We start from the raw sequence: 23,078 nt of genomic DNA on the forward strand, positions 1-23,078 counted from the left end.
AATGACAAGGAACCTCCTTTTTATAGCCGAGTCCGAGCGCCTTTTCACATTCCGATGAAACCACTTGGAGACGTTGCACCAAGAAAATGTGTTGGTTAAGAAAATGTCATATTTGGAATGAAAACATTGGAGTATAAAATTGTTAAATTGTCTTTACCACTATATGAATCTCAGAACAGAAACAATTTATGGAAACTTTACTCATTTCATTTTCATTAGGAAAATATGAACTATTTTCTAATTCAGTACAATTGGAAAATATGAACTATTTTCTAATTCAGTACAATTGTGCCCATCATTTGTACACTCAAAAAAAGTTTACTTGGATCCCAAGTTTTTGACCTTCGTTTAAGGATTTTGGTATTGATTCCGAGCCAAAGATGCCAAAGAAGATAAAGAATTTTTTTAGCGACCTCTCTGGCTTTAAATCTAGGACCAATAAAATTAAAATTAGGGTACAGATCTCATTTATCAAATTTTCATTCTCTTTTCGCGGTTTATTAATAAAAGTACTCACGTACAAACCAATGCCAGTTTAAAAATCCAAATTATAACGGATACTTCAAAGTAAAAAATGTTTTCTTAATTCTAAAAAAAAACTTTAAACCAAAGACGCTAAATCCTTACAATAAGTCTTAGCCTATATTTGAAGCGTTTTTATCTTAAATCTAAAATTTCAATATTTCAGTTAATTTAAGGACAATTCTTTAAATCAAAAAAGTGTTTCTTTACTTTGTGGAAACTTAGCCTTCGTTCAAAGACTTTAACGAGGGACACAAATTTACAAAAATTTTAACGAAAAAAAAATTTGAAGCAAAGATTATAAACTTTATTTCAATTAAAATTTAATTATTTTAAAGAAATTCGTCGTTAAAATTTTTAATCTTTAATATAACGTAAATATTTTTTTCAGTGTATACAACCTTTTTTTCTCATTTCATTATGTCATCAAAGTAAGTAAAAAATTATTAGAACAAGGAAAATGTTCTCACACTTGGCACTATTTAACTGAAGTCAATTAATTTTTCTTTTCTTCCTTTTAGTGCATACACGCAAAAAAATAATTCTTTCCTCCCAAACGAAATTTTAGACAAACAAAGTTCGTTTCTCATTTGCTTTTCGTTGAAAGGAAGTGTATTTGGAAGAAAAGTATATACTTTTTGTGATAAACGTTTATTCTTTTCCAGGATGTAAAAACAATTTCATAAAGACCAACTCAAAAAATTTTTTTTCTGGCTAATTGCATTTTCCCTCACATTTTTCTCACTTCCACGAAGTTTTTTATTTCTTAGCACCTTTTTCTGTAATACAAACAATGTAGAAGAAATTATACGATTTTATAAATTTTTAGATTTTTTTTACCTTTCGCCTGGACGGAGAATCGAACCGCGGACCATGCAATTTGTAAGCCAACACACTATCCACTGAGCTATGTAGCCGTTATTGTCATCAATAGACAATTATCCATATAAGTTATATTTATATAGCATAGCTTGCGGCGCCCACGACCCGATTAAACAAAGTTTATTTAACAGAAAAATACATTTAGTTGGGCACCGTGGAGCAGTGGTTGCTACGTCCGACTTGCATGCCAAGGGTCGTGGGTTCGATTCCTGCTTCGACCAAAGTTTTTTTTTTTTTAAATATATTCCCGATATGGTCAGAAGATTCCGAAAAAATGTTCAACATTACATTCTACTATATTAAATTTTTACTATGAACTGTAAAATGTGTCTTATTAAAAACCTAAAGTCAGAAAAGAACAGTGTTTGATATAAACGAAATGGACTGTGTTGTTGGTTTCGAAGCACTTCAAAAAACTATAACAAAAGAAAAACGTTTTCGGTACACGTTTTCCAAACGTTTTTTTTCTTTGCGTGTATTGAACATATGTGTACGGTCATTGAACATTATACCTTGTATACATACTTAAAAACAGTAAGAGTATTTTTTATCACATACAAAAATACTTAAAGGCCCTTTATACTCACGCTGGGACTACTCTTGAATTGTAATAATCGAAACTTTTTCTTTGCCATAATGAGACAACTAGGAAAATGGCAACTATTGTTGGTGTTGTATATTCTGCTCGAACGCGGGTGGAAACGTCCGTCTCACTTGTGCAAGTTTACAAGACATGTCTCTTTTAATTTTCTTCGCCAGTTTGAATGGTGAACTTAAAAGTAATTGTGAGATCCTTAACTGCTGATAGCCTTAATGTTAGATTAAAAGCAATTGTTAGTGAGTTGAAATAAAACCAAATGAAATTGAAGGAACGACATTCGATTTATAAAACATTGAAATTGTGGCTATGACTAGATATATGTGGATGGAAAAACAAGCAACTCAAAAAAAAAAGATCCCATTGTACAGGACGACAGCCTTAACTGTCCACATAGGGACGTAGTTGTAATCAGATAAGAAACCATTGGATTTTATCGGCCCCATTGGGAAAAACGCTTATGGATAATATTGAATGTTTATGTATTATATCATGAATATGTTTGAGGTAATTAAAATAATACTGGCCATGATGGGACGAAGATAAAAAGTGGAATCACCTAAGATGTATTGTTGAATTTAATAAGATATTCACTATTTGTACCGTAGGATGGGGGTGGTATAATATATTCTCATTCTATTTGTAACATATCGAAGTACCGTTTTCCGACCATGGCTAATTCGATACATATGATCAGGATGACAGTCAAACTTCGTCGATTGTCATGAATCTCTTTCGGACTGCGCTTATAAACCACCAATATGCATTGCATAATTTCTTAACGAAACAAACAAGCAGACAGGAAGTTCGAACACTCTTTATGGATGCTAAACTTATTGGTCATCCCTCTACACAGTTTTAATGAAGGGCACAATTTTGACTAAGGTTCTTCTCTTCATATTACTATTCATATAGGAAACATATGTTTCAGGGCCTACATGTTCGTTTATTAAAAGGTTTCTCAATTGCTAAATGCTTGGCAATTAATTTTGGGTATGATTGCAATTAGACCTCTAGCTATAAGAAAAACATACCCCAACCCCCCTCGAAACTACATAAAACACAGTTTTATTTTAGTCAAACATATTCATATATACATGGGAAACAGTTGGTTGAAGTTGCCTTGAGTGGGTGTAAAAACATTTACTGAAATAGTAAGACTAAGTACAAACACTAGTGCTGATGATGCTGATGACGTGCGCAACGGCAGGGTAAAAACAAAACTCAAAATGTATACGACTTCCATACGTCCATACCAAATTTAGTCAAATTCATAACTAACGACGACAGTTAGGTGGCCCAATGCAGGCAGTTGATGTAGAATCGTCCCACATTACTTCGGATATATAAACAAATGGTTACAAGAAGAGTTTGAGGAATTACGACAGCAACACCATTTACACCTGTGCAGAATTGGGCTTTAGACACCAGCTTCAGAGCAGCAAAAAAATATTTGATCTATGACTAAGCTAAATCCAAAGACGCTTCTCGGGTGGGGTGATATTTTCTGCTAATGTGATACAATTCAATTTCACACTAAGTAAATTAAAACTGCATGATTGATTTTCAAGTCAAGTTTATCCCAATTTTATGGACCAAATGAAAATGATTCTTTCACATGAATTAGTTTATTGCAAAATTTTGTTAACCTCCGTCGTTGTTCGAGCTGTTGCTCAACTACATTACGAATAGTACAATACAGCCGTTGTTGGAATTGCCGCCGACCACCACAAACATCACTCCCCCCATCACCATCGTCATCTTCACTGCTGCCACACCACCTAATACAAATGATTATTGCAAAATACTGAAACTGATTTCCTCTTTAGTTTGGCGCGTATTGGCGTTTACATGAGCACAATCATTGGCAGAACAAGTGTGAACTTACTACACTGGAAAAGCTAATGCGATAGTGGGCCGGCATGTATGCGTAGTATTGACATGGGACAATAGAATCGTGTGGTATCGAATACGACCAACATGATGTTCAAGTGCACTCTACAACACAGCATGGAACGGCAAAGTTACTAATTATGTTTTATTATTTGACATCGTTTTTGCTTAAATTGTCTAATTTGCATTAACACCGAGAATTGTGCGCATGCGTCATATCGTGAGAATGGTAGAAGAACTTATGGCTAGTGTGGGAGGAATACAGTGGCTTGTGTTGAAATATAACCCATCATGGATAGACACTAATTGCTGTCGAAAGAAGTTGTAGTTGCAGATAAAAATAAATCCATATTGAGTAATAACAGATAAAGACAGCGATGAGTTTGGCCCCAGCGAAGTTCATGTACATACATTTTAATCGCTTGGCTATGGTGTAGACCACCATTAATAACTCAAAAATCTTAACGAAGCAGTTTAATATCCAGACAGTGTTGTTAGCTAGGGTAAGCAAAATCGAATATTTATTCAAAATTCGTAATCCCACTTTTTAAGAATTATCTGTAAAGCTTATATAAAAATATAAAGAACGTCTTCATATTGGCTCTTAATGAACTTTATATTCTTATTGCAATAATTTAATAAAAATGATAATATTATTATATTATATATGGGTTCCATTATATTCTACATTTCACATTGTATACTAAAAAAAAGTTTTGCCCGGCTCCAAAGTTTTGTCTTTACCCTAATGATTTTCTCCAAACATAATAATTGCATGAACTAAAATAAAGTTAAATTGGCTTTATTGAAATAGAGAGTTCACTTTTTTTTTGAGTTCAGTTTAAATTTTTGTCGTGTGCATATGCGTGCACTTAAAACTGATGTGCTAAAAATGTGAGTTGCAAACATAGTATTTGTATACCAAAACATATTTTTATACCAAAACAAAAAAATGTGAGTGGCAAACATAGTATTTGTATACCAAAACATATTTGTATACCAAAACATTTTTGTCCGTGATGACATGGATAAAGAAAATTTGGATAAGATACTTTCTTACATCCGAAAATCTGATTTATAATGTACCACACTACTTTCGAAAGTTGTGATTACAAATATTGTCAAAACTATTGAAGTGACAGTGCACTATCGTTTTTTTTCTAAGTTCATCAGAATTGGTATGTGCCACTTTGATGTAGGGTTAAATAGTTATAATTTATTTTTAAATTAATAAAAAAATGGTGAATAATTACACAAACATTTTTGTGATCTCTTCGTGATATTCTCGATGGCTAACGCTGTAATCTATGCTTACCAAGTTCTCTACCCTAGAGGCCTTCACAATGATTTGTTATGGACCCGACATTATTTTCAAAACATTTAATTTATTTTCTTATGTTTTTTCCATCGTCCAAACAAATGGACAAAAAGCCCATAAGCCAAAAAACAAAATCCGCACTGCCATTAAAAGACATCAAGTCTTGGCAAACAGAAAAAATATTCTACCAAGAGCAGAACAGAAATATTTTTTTTTTACCAAAACTTGGCCAATAAATTCAAGTACATTCTCGTATATAATATTCGTTGCTTAATTTAGTCAGTCAGTCAGTCCGTCAGTCTATTCGTTCTTTCCGTCAATAATGCATTCATTCATGACTTCTTTCATGTACGGCCCGCATGTGCGGGTGCATGTTTTGTCCAATGTGTTGTTGGCTGTTGTTGGTGATGGTGGTGTTATATTCGTTGTTATATACAACGAAACAACAATACAAACTTAACTGAAAATCCTTAGGGTGCCTCAGGACATTTTTCAAAACTTTTTTAATTTTAATATCATTCATTCAATTTATAAATAGAGTTTATTTCATTCCTAGCAAAGCCCGTGTGCCACTATTCTTATACAAAACATCTATTTTTTTTATTAGATAGGTTTAATACAAACAACAATTTTGTACAAAATTCTAGGATGATACACACAAAAAATAATACATTTATTTTATGAATAGTATTCACAAAAATTTTCCAAACACGGGATGCATAAATTATATGAAAACAATTCATAAAATAAAAATACAGGTTTTCATTGACTACGAATGTATACATAATATGAATGGAATTTTTAATATTATAAATAAAGTGTACATATTTTTGTCATTGAAAAATATGAACTTATACATAATATATAATAAAACCGTCATGCACAACATGTAACTTTTCATTTAGATTTCTGATTCTAAATGCCTGCATAATTGGTCAAAATGTATGATCCCATTTATTAAAACCCGCATATAATTAATAATTATAATATTTTATATTATTTATAAACATAAGCACCAGCGCTTCTAATTAATATTGTTTTTTCGTCATTTTTTTTACGGCAATAAATAACCTTGGAATCGCGATGGAGACTCAAACTGTACTGAAAAACTCAAACACACGTGTTGCCCTCAAAACGTTATGTTTCGTTTTTTTGTCTCGTATTATATGCTTGTATTGTATACACATGAGAGTAACTCTATGTTGTGGCTCTCTCACGCTAAGAGAAAACCAGTATTTTTGATATATTAAGTAAAGTTTCATTAATTTTATGAAACCGTCCCTATATGTTATTAAAAAATTCATAATTTCATAACAAGTATTCACGAAAACAATATATTATGTAGGTATACACATTTTTTATGGAAAAGTCCATAAATTTATAAAAATGTACACATTTATGTATAAATTCATATTTCATTTTTTGTGTGTATTTACGATAGTATTTGTTTCAGTTATAGTTTACCATCCAATTTCATTTGTATCAGGTCAGGAGGTTCCCTAATGGCTAAACATTTTCGAATAGAAGTACAAATAAATTCGCGTTCGTTTGGAAATGTTTGTATATCGGTTCTGAAACTGTGGCGCCATTGTCATTATCGCAAAGATAAATTATGGTTTAACATCAGCAAACCTTTTATACTCTCAACAGTTTTTGCCATTGTTGTTACTGTTAGTTTTAGCTTTTGTGGTTTTGGACTTTGAGGCTAAATTGTAGCATTCAATTCGAATTATAAAGTCCACCAACACATCAATGAAAATGAAATAAAAACTGAGAACTCACACACTTGGAAGTGATCATGCTTGATGCCTGCAAGATCAATCCCAAGCGATGGATATTAAGAACGCAGGCAGTGACCTCTTTTCTTGGCATGACGTCTAGGGAACAATAATATATACTACATGCCGGAGTGAACGCATATCTTCCAACGTAATTGTCACTACAATCGTGTAGACAATGTTGTCTGTATGAATCACCGGTAGTTGAAAATCCTAATATGAAACTCTAGTCAAATTAGTTTTTATCGCAAATACCAAAAAATGAAGATCCATTTTACCAGCTGATTGCCTATCAAAAATAAAAAGTTTATAAATGAATCAAACTGGCCATGAGTAACTTGAGAAGAATTTCAAATGCTCTGAGTAATTCTTCAACTTATAAAAATGTCCATATAAAAGGAATAAAGAATTTGTTCACCGCAATAACATAACTGCTCTGTCTTAGCAATGAACGACATAGCTGGCACATGTCATAGATGAATATTGGTATGAAAGGAGAAAACACAGTTTTGTTTATCTGCTATATCTTAACAATGGAAAGAAAATATTGCGTATTTATTGCGTTATGTTAATGAAGTTGTAACGCACTTGCTCCATATTTCGGTACCGGAATATACAACAGTGTGAGCTGCATAACATTTGCTAACGACATAAACCCCCAACAAAGATGGGGGAAAAATACTTATGGACATAAAAAAAAACTACGCAACACGCGTGCGTGATGCTGATTGTGATCAGACCAAAAACTGCACTTAGAGAAATACTACTGCACTTTTATGAAATGATAATAAAATTTCTAACTCTTAAAATTAAAAAAATCTTTCCCAAAAAAGGCAAGTAAATTGTATATGGTTTTAATATGAAGTAGCACTATCTCGAATTATTTAGGAAATTCCAAATCATTCACTCTCACGCAACAGATATGTCGCAACAGCTCATGATAAGCATATATTTTTAAGGCATCAAATAGCTACAATTGTTTACTAGTAACAAAATGTTCTACATGGAAAAGTATAATAATGTCCACGTTTACTACAGAAAATCATGGATTCTGGCTCACTTTCCGGGGAACATCTAAAAGTTTTACAGCGATCACTTATTTCCACTCGGTGATTCTAGTGACATTTATACAACTTCAAAGCTTCTCTAAACTACATGCAGCCTAAATTTTAGGACATGCAATTTACACAATCTTAAGGACAAAGTTTTTAATCTTTTTATAAATTAAGGACATGAACCATGGAAATTTACATTCCTCAGTTAAAGTCTTATGTCTGTGAAGGAAGGCAAAATTTCCTTTATACTTTGAATATTATGATTTAAGATTACAACTGTTCTCTTTTTTATGATTTTACAACTTTGGTTTATTTTATTTTATTTTTATTATTATTTTTTTAATAAAGAAAACATTTTCCATTTTGAAGTATTTGTTATAATTTGGATTTTTAACTGAGATCTATTTATATAAACACTTCTTAATATATTAAAAATATGACAATTCGATATATGAGATCTTTATGCCAATTTGAATTTTATAGAACATAGATTTAAAGCTAGATAGCTCCCTAAAAATTATCCTTAATTTAAGGAAACCCCATCTTTGGCTCGGAATTAATCCTTATGAGAAGGTGGAAATCTGTGGTGTTATAATGTATTTGGTAGACTTTTATGTAGATCGGATAAGACCATCAATATTGTCAACATTATATAGAGGGACCGACGGACGTATAATGTAATAATTATTTTTCAAGTGCACTGAAAGAAATATTATCGTGAGGTCAAAGATTTCATGTATTTTAAAGACATGAAATCTTTGACCTCACGAATACAATTTTTGCATAGCATAGAAGACGCATTTCTCTAATATAAAGTTTTTTTCCTTGTCGAAAAGTCGATAAACTTTTCAATGAAGTCGTATTGTCCTTATAATTAAGTGATTTCACAAAAAAAATGGGTATCATAACATGAAAGAAAAAATGTTGGGGCTAAGGTCAACTTGACTTTAAAAATTTAGAAAAAATTCTTTAAATTTAATGAAATTGTCTTTAAATTTGTTGTGTTTTTGCATCTTGAATACAAAGCAAAAAATCGTTCAAATATAGGACATGTTTTTTAACACTTTACGTTTTTACTTAAAACATAGCATAATTTCTACTGGAAGTCGAAACTTAATTTGGAAAATAATGTTGTCGTTAACTCGTTTTTAAAGGACTTTGATAGCATATGAAGAAAAAAAGGCTAAAAAAGCGAAAAGTTAAAGCTTGCTTCCTAGAAGCAAGTACACAAAACCCAAATTTAAAAGTATCCTTATTTGTATTCTCTGCTTCTTTTGCTCGGAATCAATACCAAAATTTGCTTTTTTTTTAGTGTGTATTGTTAGTCATGCTTAGACAGAAACTTCTGCAAAAAAAACATACCATAAAAAAATGATTTATACTCTTGGCAATTGAGCACGTGTGAGAGGTATCACAATACGAGAACAAACAACGGCGACATCGATATCACCAAGAACAGCAGTCATTTCATGTTGTTCACTCACTCAATGTGATTCGTACACTTCCTTCAAACAGAATATGATTGAATGGCACAGGGTTACTCACTCTTACAGAGAACTAAGATATCTGATATCAGCAACAAAAAGAAACGCAAAAGCTAACATCAGATTTGCCAGCATGAGCCAAAGCCGGTGACAATACAAAAAAACATATCAACTTAGTTCTGTGGTTGGGTTGAGCAAATCAATAGCTCTATATTAGATGGAGATTTGCAGGACAGCCGATTGTTATTTGTGCAAAATAGCAAAAAAATTTGGTAAACAATGTTCGTACTGTGAAATATTTAAATTTGGTATTAAGTCCGAGCCAAAAAAGCGGGGAATTCAAGTAAGGATACATTTAAGACACAATTTGAGTCTATCGTACTTGAAACTATGAAATAAATTTGAATTTATAATTTGAAAGTTTTCACAACAAAAACGGTATTTATAATAATATAAACTTATTAATTGATCTTATGAACTAAATGAAAAAAATATTGGTTCAGATTTACTTATAACAAGGCATGGCAGCTATGTCCGCTATCTAAACCAATTTAACTGATACATGACGATTACACTTTATTATTTAAAATATTACTTCATGCTTTGTGGACAGATGAGTGAAAGCTATATGTTTATGGCAGCGACATCTATATCTTAACCCAATTCTTCTAAAACCAATAGGATTTGTGATGTAAGGCATCGATCGGATTTAAAGTACACAGAAAAAAATTTCACGAAAAATTTTCCAATTAAAATTTTAATTGATTTTTAAAAAATATTCAATTAAAAATTTAATTGAATCAAAAATCTTTTTAATTGAAACAAAAATTAATCACAAAATTAATAGTATCAATTAATTTTTTAATTGATACCATCATTTCTGTGATTGAAGACATTTCAATTAGAAAATTAATTGGATCAATTAATTTCGTGATTGAATCAGAAAACAATTTTTTTGTGTGTACGTGTTTTACTTTGAAGTAGAAAGATATACGATGTAGGTGTAGGTTCTTCTGGGATTTACATACAAATGCATAAACTTACAACAACCTCTATGACAAGGTTTTAAAATCGTTAAACATAAGGCTTTCTGTAGGGTACATGGCCAACTTTAGGCATTTCAGTTGGCTTTATGTTTAATACTCAATTCAACAGGCAAACAAATAACCAAAATAAATCCAAATTCACAAGCAATGAGATGATGTCTGAAAACATTTTGAAAAGAGTCAACAACAATGGGATGATTATGATTATGGGTTGTTGTATCAGGATAGCATGCGTAGGATGTCGCAAAGCGTGCAAGTATTGCTGCATGGTATTTATCAACTGTCTTTTGACTTTGGCCCTGAAGATGATGGATACTTGATTTTGAAGTTTAATCGACATCTTCCTGTGGCTTGGTCGAGACAACAATAGCACTATTGAGAATTTTAACCATGGCACATGCCAGGACCAAATGTGCATAGTTTTGAGAAGTTAACCTTAAATTAGTTTAACCTTTAAAAGGCCAATTATATCTCCCACCAAGTGATTGACTGTCAATTTTTAACACTCAAAATATTTTTCTCTAACAACTGCTAACGAATAATATCATTTAATCATGATCAAGAAGTCTTTGGTTTTTGCTGCAAAACGTAGACATATTTTACAAAAGTACTTTTGAACATTGGTTTTGGCCACTGAGAAAAGACCTTGGCTAGAAACCCTCTAAGCTAATTCCAATTTAAATAACTCAAATCAAATATTAAAACACATTTTCCAAAGCAATAATAAGACCTCGCTCAAAACTCAAAAATATTTTTTTTTCTGGTTACTAATTTCAATTTAAAATAGAACTCGAGGGGATTTTTGACATTAAGAGTTACTTGCAAATAGAAAAAAAAAAACAAAATGTTTCACTGCTTTACACCTTGTATTTCTAATTGCCAATTATTATGGTTTTGTTTCTCTTTGGCCAATGTGCCACAAATATGTTGAGTTTTTCGAAATGGTTTGAAAATTCAAATAAATATATGTGTACATATAAGTAACAAATAAAATCTTGAAACTATCAAAATGTTTAAAGCGAAGCGAGGAAATAGGAAAAATGCCAATACAAATGGATATAACATAAAATTAATGCTTACTTAACATGCACAGTTCATTTATTTCACAGCTCACTGTAAATCTACCATAATCTGTAGCCATTTGCATGGAATTCTCCTCCTTTGCCAGAAACATATAATTTTCAATACATGTTTTGGTGTTATCGATAAATGAGGCAAACGGATTTCGCTTCTAAAAGACTTAAGACAAAAACCTATTGAAAATTGATTATTCACGAGAATTTATTATGACAACAGATGGGCATAGCTTATTGACAATGATTTTTCGAATGAGTAAAGAAAATTTCTCTAAAAACTGGGACGAGAACTGAAATAATCTTGTCTGGTTTTAATATTGAGTAATTTGAAGCACTGCATTGAAAGAACTTTTAGGGCTCAATTCATAGTGTTTAGAAAAATGTTCCAAGGATGAAATTCATAACTTGTACAATTGTCATAAATTAAAAAAAAAATACAGTGTTTTAATGCTTATTAATGCATACATAATATATATGAAATATTTTATATTATAAATGAAATATACACTCCTTCCGAGACTACGAAAATATGTACCTGTAAATAATATATTCGAAAAACTTTATACATTAAATGAAACACATGTGTTTTCTTTTAGATTTTTTTCGCCCTAACACGCATACAAAATAGTTCATTAAATTGGAGAATGCAAAGAACAAAATGTTATTACATTTTATATCTATATATATATAAAATTCAAAGTATGTTTGTCTGTTCCGGGTAAGCTCGGAAACGGCTGAACCGATTTACTTTAAACTTTCAGAGACCGTGAGGGGGTGCTCATGTGGTGCAAATAGGGTATCTCATTTTTTGACACCTGGCCGCGGAGGGGGACCTCCCCTTTGTCCGGCTGTTTGAAAATTGGACCAAAGTTGACCGATTTGCTTGAAATTTACATTTATTTATCGATATTTGGTCGCGATAAATATATTGGTCCCCTTTGACGGACTTTTTTAAAGTACAGTAAAAAAAAAAAATAAAGTTCTCTAAATTATCTGAGATTTACAGAGAACATGTGGTGAGATTATGAATTTAATATGGGGTACCTGATGTGCTCATATGTGGACGGGGAGGGAAACCTCCTTCTTGCTTTTTTTAAACAAACAAAATTATCCGATTTGCTTGACATTTTCAGGGAAGGTTGAAGGGGGCATTTAGACAAAGAACGGCTACTTTATTTTGCGATATTTGGTCGGGGAGGGGGACCACCCCTTTGCCCGACTTTTTTAAAGTACAGTGAAAACAAAACTAAAGTCCTCCGACTGAAATTTTACGGAAAAAATGGGTGAGTTTATGACATTTAATATTTGGTCGGGGGAAAATAAAAGGGCATAGGGAGACATCCGCTTCTCTCAAGTACATACAGAGAAACAATTAAACTTTTCCAAGTTACTTGAAATTTACAGAGGACGTGGGGAGATGTTATGAAGTTAATATTGGATAGCTCATTTTGTGATATTTGGACGAATGAGGGGCCGCCCCTTGCCTTGCTTTATGAAAATAGGGTTTATAATTTGCTTGAAATTTTCTGGGACGTTTATCCACGCTACATTACTTTTCGATATTTTGTCGGGGAGGAGGACCTCCTATAAAACTGAAAAAAAACAAAAATTCTCAAGTTTTCTTGAAATTTACAAAGGCAGTGAGGGAAGGTTATGAAATCATTTAGGTATTTGGACGGGAAGGGAACCTTGCCCTATACTTGAAGGAAAGTTTCTAGATTTTCTTGGAATTTTCAGGGAAGTTTAAGGGTGCTATTCACTTCGGTGTTTGTCGATATTGTATCGGTGAAAGTGACGTCCCTTTAAAACAACAGAGCAAAATTTAAACTTCTCCGGTCTACTTGAAATTTACAGGGAACCTGGGAGCAGGTGATTAAATTAATACATGATTTTTAAATTAGTACATAATTTTTCGATATCTTTTTGGAGAAGGGGAATAGTGAAATAAACTTTGTCGATTTACTTCGATAGAATTTATAGGGACCGTTGGGTAGTTTGAGAAATTAATATAAGGTAAGTGATAGTGGAGTGAAGGTGGGGAGAGGGTTCCCATTTGTCCGAATTTTTAAAAATTTAAAGTAGAGGGTTGTCCGTAAATGGAAACTCGGTATATAATTTTATGATTTTTGCACAGGCTTCTGCCAGACTTCTTTTTAGAAAAAAGAACTTAAATTTACATGAAATTAGCAGCCAACGTAGAGGGTGCATCATTTTCCGGTATATGTTCGGGAAAGGCATGTTCTTCATGTCCAACATTTTAACAAATGTTAATGTGGTAAATTTTTTTACTACTTTTGGTCATTCCGATTTATGGGACGGGAAACACTAATTCTTTGTTTGTTGTTATAATATAGTTCTTAATTTTCCGGTATGTTGAGGAGAAGGATACCTTTCCTTGACAAACCACACTTCAAATTCACAAGAAATATAGAAGTTTGTCCAACTACTTGAATACAGAACATTATTTAGTGGAAAGGGGACACCCTCTCCCCAACATTTTTTAAGACGGACTGTTTTACATCTGCATATCCGCCGTATTTCTATCTATTAACGAAAAAGCAAGTAGTCCAATTTGTTTGAAAGAATTCAAATATTTTCAAAATGCTCCTACAAATACGCTTCAGAAGGCGCAGCGAAGAGGGCCGGTTTACGCTAGTTGCTTATAAAAATTAAACATTCAGTTTGTATAGTTTTATTACATCAACCTTTATCTATCATAAAATTCAGCAAAACATCAAAGGACACACATTAATCCAATACTATGCAATACATTATACCTAATATCAACATATTTGTCAAGCGCACCATATATTTAACGTAGTCAAAAAAGCACATTTTGTAAACACTCCCTACATAAAGTATAAAAAATGCATATTTGCAAAAAACAAATATTTCTTAAACAATATATTATGTAGAGATTCATATATTCAATGACATTTCTATTTTTATAATTTTATGTATGACTTCTACATTTTTGGTCAAGGAATAAAAAAGATTTTCAGGTTCGTGTTAGTTACGAGTATAATTTAAAATTTTCGGTTCTACAATGTTCATCCTTAAACTTAAATTTAAAAAGAAAGTCAGATTTGCCAACGACAAGACAGATCTTCATTTCAGTGAAATATGTGAAATTAAGTTCCTATATTAACATCCAAATAAATGCATCGTTATGTTTTTGATTTTCGGTTAATGTATAAACTTTATGAAGTGGAACAACCATAATACAATGAATATAGGAAAACATTTTGTGTATTGCAACCTGTGTTACAAAATTGGCATCTATAATATATCTAAAATAGTGTATATACTTTATTTTTATACAAAATCTTACATGGCGGCTGTAATTAGTAATCACAACACAAAATAAGGCTGATGTACGATTTCATCTTTAGAACAATAAGTAACCCATAAGCTCCAAGTCACATTTTTCAAAATAATTTCGGCTTGGCAGAACTTCTTATATTATATATATATATATATATATATATATATATATATATATATATATATATATATATATATATATATATATATATATATATATATATATATATATATATATATATATATATATATATATATATATATATATATATATATATATATATATATATATATCGAGCGATAAATCATAAATAAACTTTTGCGAAGTTTCCTTAAAACTGCTTCAGATTTAAATGTTTCCCATATTTTTATACCCTGCGCCACACTGTGGAACAGGGTATTATTTTGACTAAAATTGTGTTCCACCCTAGTGCATTAGCCAACTTAAATTTTGAGTAATTTTTTGAGTAAATTTTTAAATTTTGTAAAAGTCTATCAAATTCTGTCCAGATCGAGTGATATTTAAATGTATGTATTTGGGAAAAACCTTTATATATAGCCCCCAGCACATTTGACGAATGTGATATGGTATCGAAAATTTAGATCTACAAAGTGGTGCAGGGTATGATATAGTCGGCCCCGCCCGACTTTAGACTTTTCTTACTTGTTTTTTTTTTTTTATTTTAACCCACCATAAAGTTTGCAAGCCAACACACCTCCACTGGGCTCCGTAGCTGTTATTGTCATCAATAGAGAATTATCGCTATAGCCATCACTGCACAAACTACACAAACAGTTATATAGTGGGGTTTTGGGTGCCCAGGAGCCGATGTAAATAAACTTTATTTAGCAGAAACTTACATTTACTTGACCACTGTGGAGCAATGGTTAGCAATAACTTAAAGTAAAACTTGTATAACACAAGGGCAACATCTTTTCTCAGTAACGTATTTGCTTTAAGGTATGCGTTGAGTGGACTTTGAGCTGAGTGCTATATTGGGTTGAGCAGGTTTTAAATGAGGAAAGCCGTTAATTTAGACTCATTTTGAAGTATTAGCCCCTGGTATTGGTAATTTCTCTGTTTTCAATGAATGCTGTGATAGGGGACCTCCAGAATCCCGAGAAAACAGGTTACGCAGCAAATTTATCAATGAGATGAAAGATGTGTTAGCTAAACTGGGATGTTGCTTTGTCATGAGGAACCATGACATGTCAATGAGGCTAACAGTTTTCGTGAGTAGATTGTTACAATGCACTATGGCTGAAATCGCGATTTTAGCGGCAAAAAGTAAAATTTTCAACTTTAGATTTTTAATATTTTTTAGATGGGGTTTACTAACTAACATATTGATTGTAGAAACTCGAAATAAATTGTTACTGTTGGCAACCCTGTTTATGCATAAACAGCCGTTAATATTGACGAAACTTTTAATAGGTGGTAATAAGAGTAAAGCAGCGCAATTTTCTTAAAATTAAAAACTGTTTTTAGATAAATATTTTTATAAAAAAATATTTATGTAAGTATGAGTTCTAATACTCAAGGAGAGTATTTTAACTATATAAAAATAGAATTCGCTAAATGTTTGTATTTCGTAGTTATTTTGATGGTGTGTACTTTTTTGTGAAATTTTGAAGAGTTTTATCGTTTTTCGTGGAGTAAAACTAAAAATGTTTTGAAGTGTCATGGGAAATTTTTACATGTGATTGTTTGTGGAAATCTCCAGTTGCATTTGACTGCTAATGAATGAATGAGAGTTTTTTTTTTTCAGAAACACTCAGGTTTAAAAATTTTGAAATCTTTGAGTTTTTGTTGGCAAATAAGAGAAATGATTCGAATTATGTTATAGAAATTACATATTGAATTCTGACGGTTTGAGATATGAATAAGTCATTTGCATGCGTAGACTTGGCAGCAAAAAAACTCAAAATTAAAAGAAAAAGTTTTCGGTCTTCATTTCGAAAAGCCGAAATAAAATGGCATGGAAACCATTCCTCGCACGAAAGAGAGAAGAGCATTATCCGGCAAGGACCTTTTAGCATTTTTTACTGGTATTAGTATTGGTTTTTAAAACATTTACAGCCAACCTTAATTGCTTTCTCCTCGGAATTTGAAAATGGTACTCAAAAGTCTCGTCGTCATTGCATTAAAAATAGTGAAATATTTTTCACAAAATAGGAATGGTTCCCGATGTCTGCCACAATATACAAAATATTAGTATATTTATCTCAAAGAAACAAGGATTCAGTAGTTACCATAGATTTCCTTGCAGAAAATTAATCTGAGGCCCGAAACAAGTGTTGAAAAAAGATCGAGCAGGTACCGTTCGTAAGGATTCAAGAGTGCACGATATACTTCATATACATCTCTGAGCTATAGATAGCTCTGGCTCATATATTTCTTGTTTACAAGAACCTACACACATACCATAATTAAAAAAAAAAAAAAAAAAAACAAAAAAAACATCAATTTACTCGGAAAGTCACTAAACGTAGTAAAAGGCTTGGATTACAAAAAAACAACTAAAATTGCAAAAAATTGTTAAGGGGTAATCGTATGAACTTAGTGTGATCTAGAAAGTTGTTAATAAATATATAGTCTACATATCTTAACTTGATTGTTTGGTAAAATTTTCAATAGTTCATGAGCTACAGTAGGAAAACCTGAAAAAATCGGTGAAAACTTTTAATTTTTCAAATATTTTTCGCGTTTTGGGCCATGAAATTTTTCCGACTTAATATATTCAGCATTTTTGTTTGCCTAGTCAAGACGTACAACTTTGCTGAATGATGCAAAAACAAATAACACAATTTTTCGAGGTATTTATAGCAATTACTCTAAAAAGGGGGCGTGGCCCGCCCATTTTTTCTAAAATCTATTTTTTTATAAATACAAATCTACTCACCAAATTTTGTGAAGCTAACTCGGTGGGAAGTATTTTTTGCCGCTAAAATCGTGATTTCGCCCATAGTGCAATGGGATGGATTTGCGAAAATCTTGTAGGGGTAGACGTAAGGAAAATGTAACGCCATCTAAACTGAGATATAGAGTTTGTTGTTAGTCTAAGTGAATCTGCAAAACGAACAACCACAATAACTATTTCGCCCATAGTGCAATGGGATGGATTTGCGAAAATCTTGTAGGGGTAGACGTAAGGAAAATGTAACGCCATCTAAACTGAGATATAGAGTTTGTTGTTAGTCTAAGTGAATCTGCAAAACGAACAACCACAATAACTATTTCGCCCATAGTGCAATGGGATGGATTTGCGAAAATCTTGTAGGGGTAGACGTAAGGAAAATGTAACGCCATCTAAACTGAGATATAGAGTTTGTTGTTAGTCTAAGTGAATCTGCAAAACGAACAACCACAATAACTAATGATGTTTTCGATTCTAAGAGCTAGTGCAATATTTTGCTTTTGGCCTTTGGATACCTCACAACGTAATGAATTAGAATTAGCTTTGTATAATGCTATGATTCAGACGGAAAGACCATCAGTGAAGAAGAAGTGTAACACTTTCGTTCATTCCATTGTAACAATGCGAAAGCGATGGAAGAATCAAGTTCCTCCGCTGTGAGTATCGTGCTATATGCGAAAAGCATAAGTGAACATTGGAGGTGTATTTCACAGTAAAACCTGCACTGAAAAAAATATTGTCGTGAAGTCAAAGATTTCATGTCTTTAAAATACGAATGCAAATTTTGCTTAGCATAGAAGACGCATTTCTCTAATATAAAGTTTTTTTCCTTGTCCAAAAGTCGATAAACTTTTCAATGAAGTCGTAATGTCCTTATAATTAAGTGATTTAACTTAAAAATGGATATCATAACATGAAAGAAAAAATGTTTGGGCTAAGGTCAACTTGACTTTAATAATTCAGAAAAATTATTTAAATTTAATGAATTTGTCTTTAAATTTGTTGCCTTTTTGCGTCTTGACTATAAAGCAAAAAATCGTTCACATTTAGGACATGTTTTTCAAAACTTTATTTTAAAGATGTTCTTTACTTGAAACATAGCATAATTTCTACTGGATGTCGAGTCTTAATTTGGAAAATAAAGTTGTCCTTAACTCGTTTTTAATGGACTTTGATAGCATATGAAGAAAATAAGCTGAGAAAGCGAAAAATTAAAATTTGCTTCCTACACACAAAAAATTATCACCAAATTTTTTTCAATTAAACATTTAACTGAATTTGGAAACGGATTCAATTAATATGTTAATTGATTCAATTAATTATTTAATCAAATCCGAATAAAAACCAATTAAAAAAATGATTGATATTTGTTACGTTTCCAATTAAAATATTAATTGATTCAATCAATTTGTTAATCAATTCGGAAATAATTTTCAATTACAAACGTGATTGAAAAATTTTCCGTTTCCAATTACACATGTGATTGATCCAATCACCTTTGTGATTGAAATTGAATAATTTTGAGCAATGGAAAGAGCGAAAGAGCGAAAAGAGAACAAGAGAATGGGTATTTATAAAAAAATGTGTGATGGAGAGATCAGTCTGTGGAAGTAACTCGTAACGAACGGTTGGGTTTTTGTTTTTCGCGTAAATTGAAAAACATGATTGGGGACATTCTGTCTGTTGCATCCAAAATGTGTGCATAAATATTTTCAACGCAACAACAAATCATAGCAAAGGGTTGAAATAAATAAAGTGTGCAACAACAAATGGTCACGTGGTAAATGTTTGAAAAAATATATGAGAGAACGCGAGAACGCATTAGAAATTACCTGTGTTTGTGTTTTGTGGTATTGTAAAAATGGAAAACAATCTACGTTTATTGAAGGTAAGGCATTGTGAAATGTGAATACCGTTTTCTATTGAAGCCTGTTTACATTAAACAAACTAAAATAATATATTTTTTATTCATTTATTTTAGTGAGCAATTTTATTTCGTGAAATTGGTCAATCAATCAACTCCATCATTTTATCAAATATATAAGAATGTACGAATATGTTAGCAATCAAAAGGTGGGTACCATATTGATCTTTTAAAATTGTAATTGTTTCACTCCTAGTTTTCTTAAAACCAAGAGCGGTATGGGTTTGTTGGGTCTTGTTGTTGTTGGGTCTTGAAGTTGCGAAGTAGCGTTGGCATTAAATTGTATTTTTGTTTTACCTGCCTTTTTCAATTTGAACCCAAGTAGAGAGCAGTATATCTGATATATAAACTAATGAGCTGAATTATGTAATGGTAAAAAAGTTCTTTCTTTTGAATTTAAAAATATGAAAAATATCCGAAAATAATAAAGTACCATAAACATAATACCAAATATTTCATTGTTTTGCCATTATTTTTGTCTTTGATTGGTTCAAGTTTTAATAGACGATTTCAATGTGTGGAAATTTTGGAAAGGAATTGAACTAAAATTAATTAATTATTACCGAGCTCCTTAATACACCTTTTTATGCTAGAAGACTACAACTACAAAAGAAGATTATAAATCTGCAACCTGGAACTAAGAATTTAACTTGATATTCTATGCAGGTAAGTTTTAGCAAAATTAACTTTTAATTGAACAAAATTAAATTCGAATTATACTGTTTACTTTCAGAAAAACTAATTTAGCTTACAGGCTGCTGATTTATTGGAAATCTAGGCGCATTTACATATTAGAAGGAACATGCTGACATGGTTATTATGATAAGGAAGATAATGATTTATATAGTCTATTTTTTCACCCTATAGTTGTTATTGATAGTAATTGTATGTGAAAGTTATGTTAGAACAAAACACAAATGACAAGAACCAAATTTATTTGTCTATTGCATAATTCAAAAAATAATAAAATATTAAATATATTTTATAAGGAACACACATTTTCTTTTATTTCAAATAAAACTAAATATGATTTTGGGGGCGCAATATATAAAATTTTTGATTGAAATTTATAGCCAATTTCAATTAATTATTTAATTGAATGAATCAAATAGTTGATTGATTTTTGTCGCGAAATTGATTAAAATTTTAATTGATTCAATTAAAACTGTGATTGAATTTTATGTTAAAAATCAATCACGTTTTTAATTGATTCAATCACACAATTAATTGATTCCGTTACAAAAGTCAATTAAATTTTTAATTGAAAATCGTGTTGGTTTTCAATCAAAATGGGTGATTGATACTATCATTTTCGTGATTGAAGACATTTCAATTAAAAAAATGATTGAATCCGCGATTTTCGTGATTGAAATCAAAAAATTTTTTTTTGTGTGTAGAAGCAAGTACACAAAACCCAAATTTAAAAGAGAATTGGGTCTTAAAAGTATCCTTACTTGTATTCTCCGCTTCTTTGACTCGGAATCAATACCAAATTTTTTAAAGTTAAGACAAAATCTTTGGAACCGGGCATGCTTTTTTTTCAGTGTGAAAGGACTTAAATATATCTTATAGGTTTTCTTAGGGAATGATTATCTTAGATCACGCTAAACATTCAGGAACCGTGATGAGGCCTACTTTGGCCTGTTCGAACATAGCACCTTAATTTCAAGTTTGCAAATTACAATGGAGCTCCTGTGATAACAGTTTCAATTTCGACCACAAACATAATCGCCAACAAACATTAACTCGCATTCAATATTAGAAAAGCATAAATTTTTCATTGCCGGTTGCGAATGTTTGGTTTTCCAGCCATTAAAAATGCTGCCGTGGTAAAGTGCACATATTTCATTCAAATCACGTTTCGTGTAATTCTCTTTTAATATGGTATCGTTTTGAAAATATTAAATATTTTCATAAATACTTCTGTGCTGTTTGTGGCGTTGCAATGCGATGACTGTGAAAAATCCGGTAAAACTCCTTTTTTGGTTTTCAATTTAAGTCGAATGTCGTCGCTGTCGCTTTTCCACGTCTTCTGCATGCACCTCGTCTTTGTCGCCTTCAGTGAGTCGTTGGAGGTTTTGGTCAAAATATTTAACATAATATTTTCTTTAATGAACGTGGCTAAGACGACGACAGCCGTGTAGCCATATGGAGTCCACATAGAAAGGCCCATTTGTGGGCAGTGTGTTATGCTTTTGGCAAAAAACAAAAACAATACCAGCCGCCCGCTATTCGCCACATATGAGCGAGTCAAAAGCGAGCTTTTGGAATTTCCACGGGTAATCGTCGACGAACGATTGTCTTGGCATATTGGATGTTACAAGCTCAATTCACCAATTGCATGGGATATAGCAAATGTAAGCGCTATGATAGGTGTGGGACGAGTGGAAGGAAATTTGCAATAGTTTGATTCTATGCCATATGGACTTGGTTAGCTTCGTAAGTATTGTGCTTCGATTTCAGGTTGAAAATTTCCCCCGAGGCTAGAAATGTTGAGTAATAACTTTACTAATTGTTGAGCTATAGACAGTGGGCCATGTGCAGACAGACGGACAGACAGACAAAGATACAAAAATTCAATTGATTTATTTGCGTTAACGCCACACTTTGTGGTAATTTATACATATGTAGATATGTTTATGTGTCTATACAACATACATATACGTACATGTGTATGTGTGTGTGTGTGTTTCGATGCAGTGCCTTTATGGAAGGTAGTATTGATATGTGATTGTTAATGTATTTGACTAAATTTTAGAGGGAAACAACTTAAATGTTTTATTATCATAACGCCACCTCGATGCTTTATCTTTGGAAGACTTTTTGGCTTTCCATGAATCAATTTTTTAAATGATCATGTAAACGGCTATAGTATTAATACCCGTTTACTGAATTAATTTTGAAAAATTGCAAATTGATTAATAGTATCTCTGTAGTCTTTCATAAATGCATTTTTTTCTTTGTGACCAAATCTTTCTTCAAAGATATGAAGTCCACGTTTGGATCTAGTCACATGCTGAATCTAGTTTCATGCAACCAATGCTCCATTTTCACTTCAATATGTTGCAGCAATGATTTATCAAGCGATATGTAACAAATGTGTGTTACGATATTCAAAACTAACAGTAAATATATTAAGCATTTAACAACAAAAACAAAGACTGTATTATTCAAAATATTCATGGAACCATTTTAGTACATGGGGTGTAAAATCTAGGTCTGGTCAGAAACTTCATTCGTCTTCGTTAAATCTAAGTCTA

The 23,078-nt window shown here is 31.7% G+C and overlaps 1 protein-coding gene across 1 annotated transcript in view; it reads left to right on the forward strand.

Annotated features, from left to right (window-relative positions):
• Window positions 1–17,152, forward strand: part of LOC142236017 (uncharacterized) — a 51,329-nt gene extending 34,177 nt beyond the window's left edge. Inside the window, exons 5-7 of the mRNA XM_075307268.1 lie at window positions 3,832–3,914; window positions 6,667–6,883; window positions 17,057–17,152. Coding sequence (XP_075163383.1) covers window positions 3,832–3,914; window positions 6,667–6,883; window positions 17,057–17,152 — 396 coding nt within the window. The remainder of the gene's footprint in view (window positions 1–3,831; window positions 3,915–6,666; window positions 6,884–17,056) is intronic.
• The last annotated feature ends 5,926 nt before the right edge of the window (window positions 17,153–23,078 follow it).

Source organism: Haematobia irritans, chromosome 4, assembly GCF_050003625.1.
Source record: "Haematobia irritans isolate KBUSLIRL chromosome 4, ASM5000362v1, whole genome shotgun sequence".
In the NCBI taxonomy this organism is placed as follows: Eukaryota; Metazoa; Arthropoda; class Insecta; order Diptera; family Muscidae; genus Haematobia; species Haematobia irritans.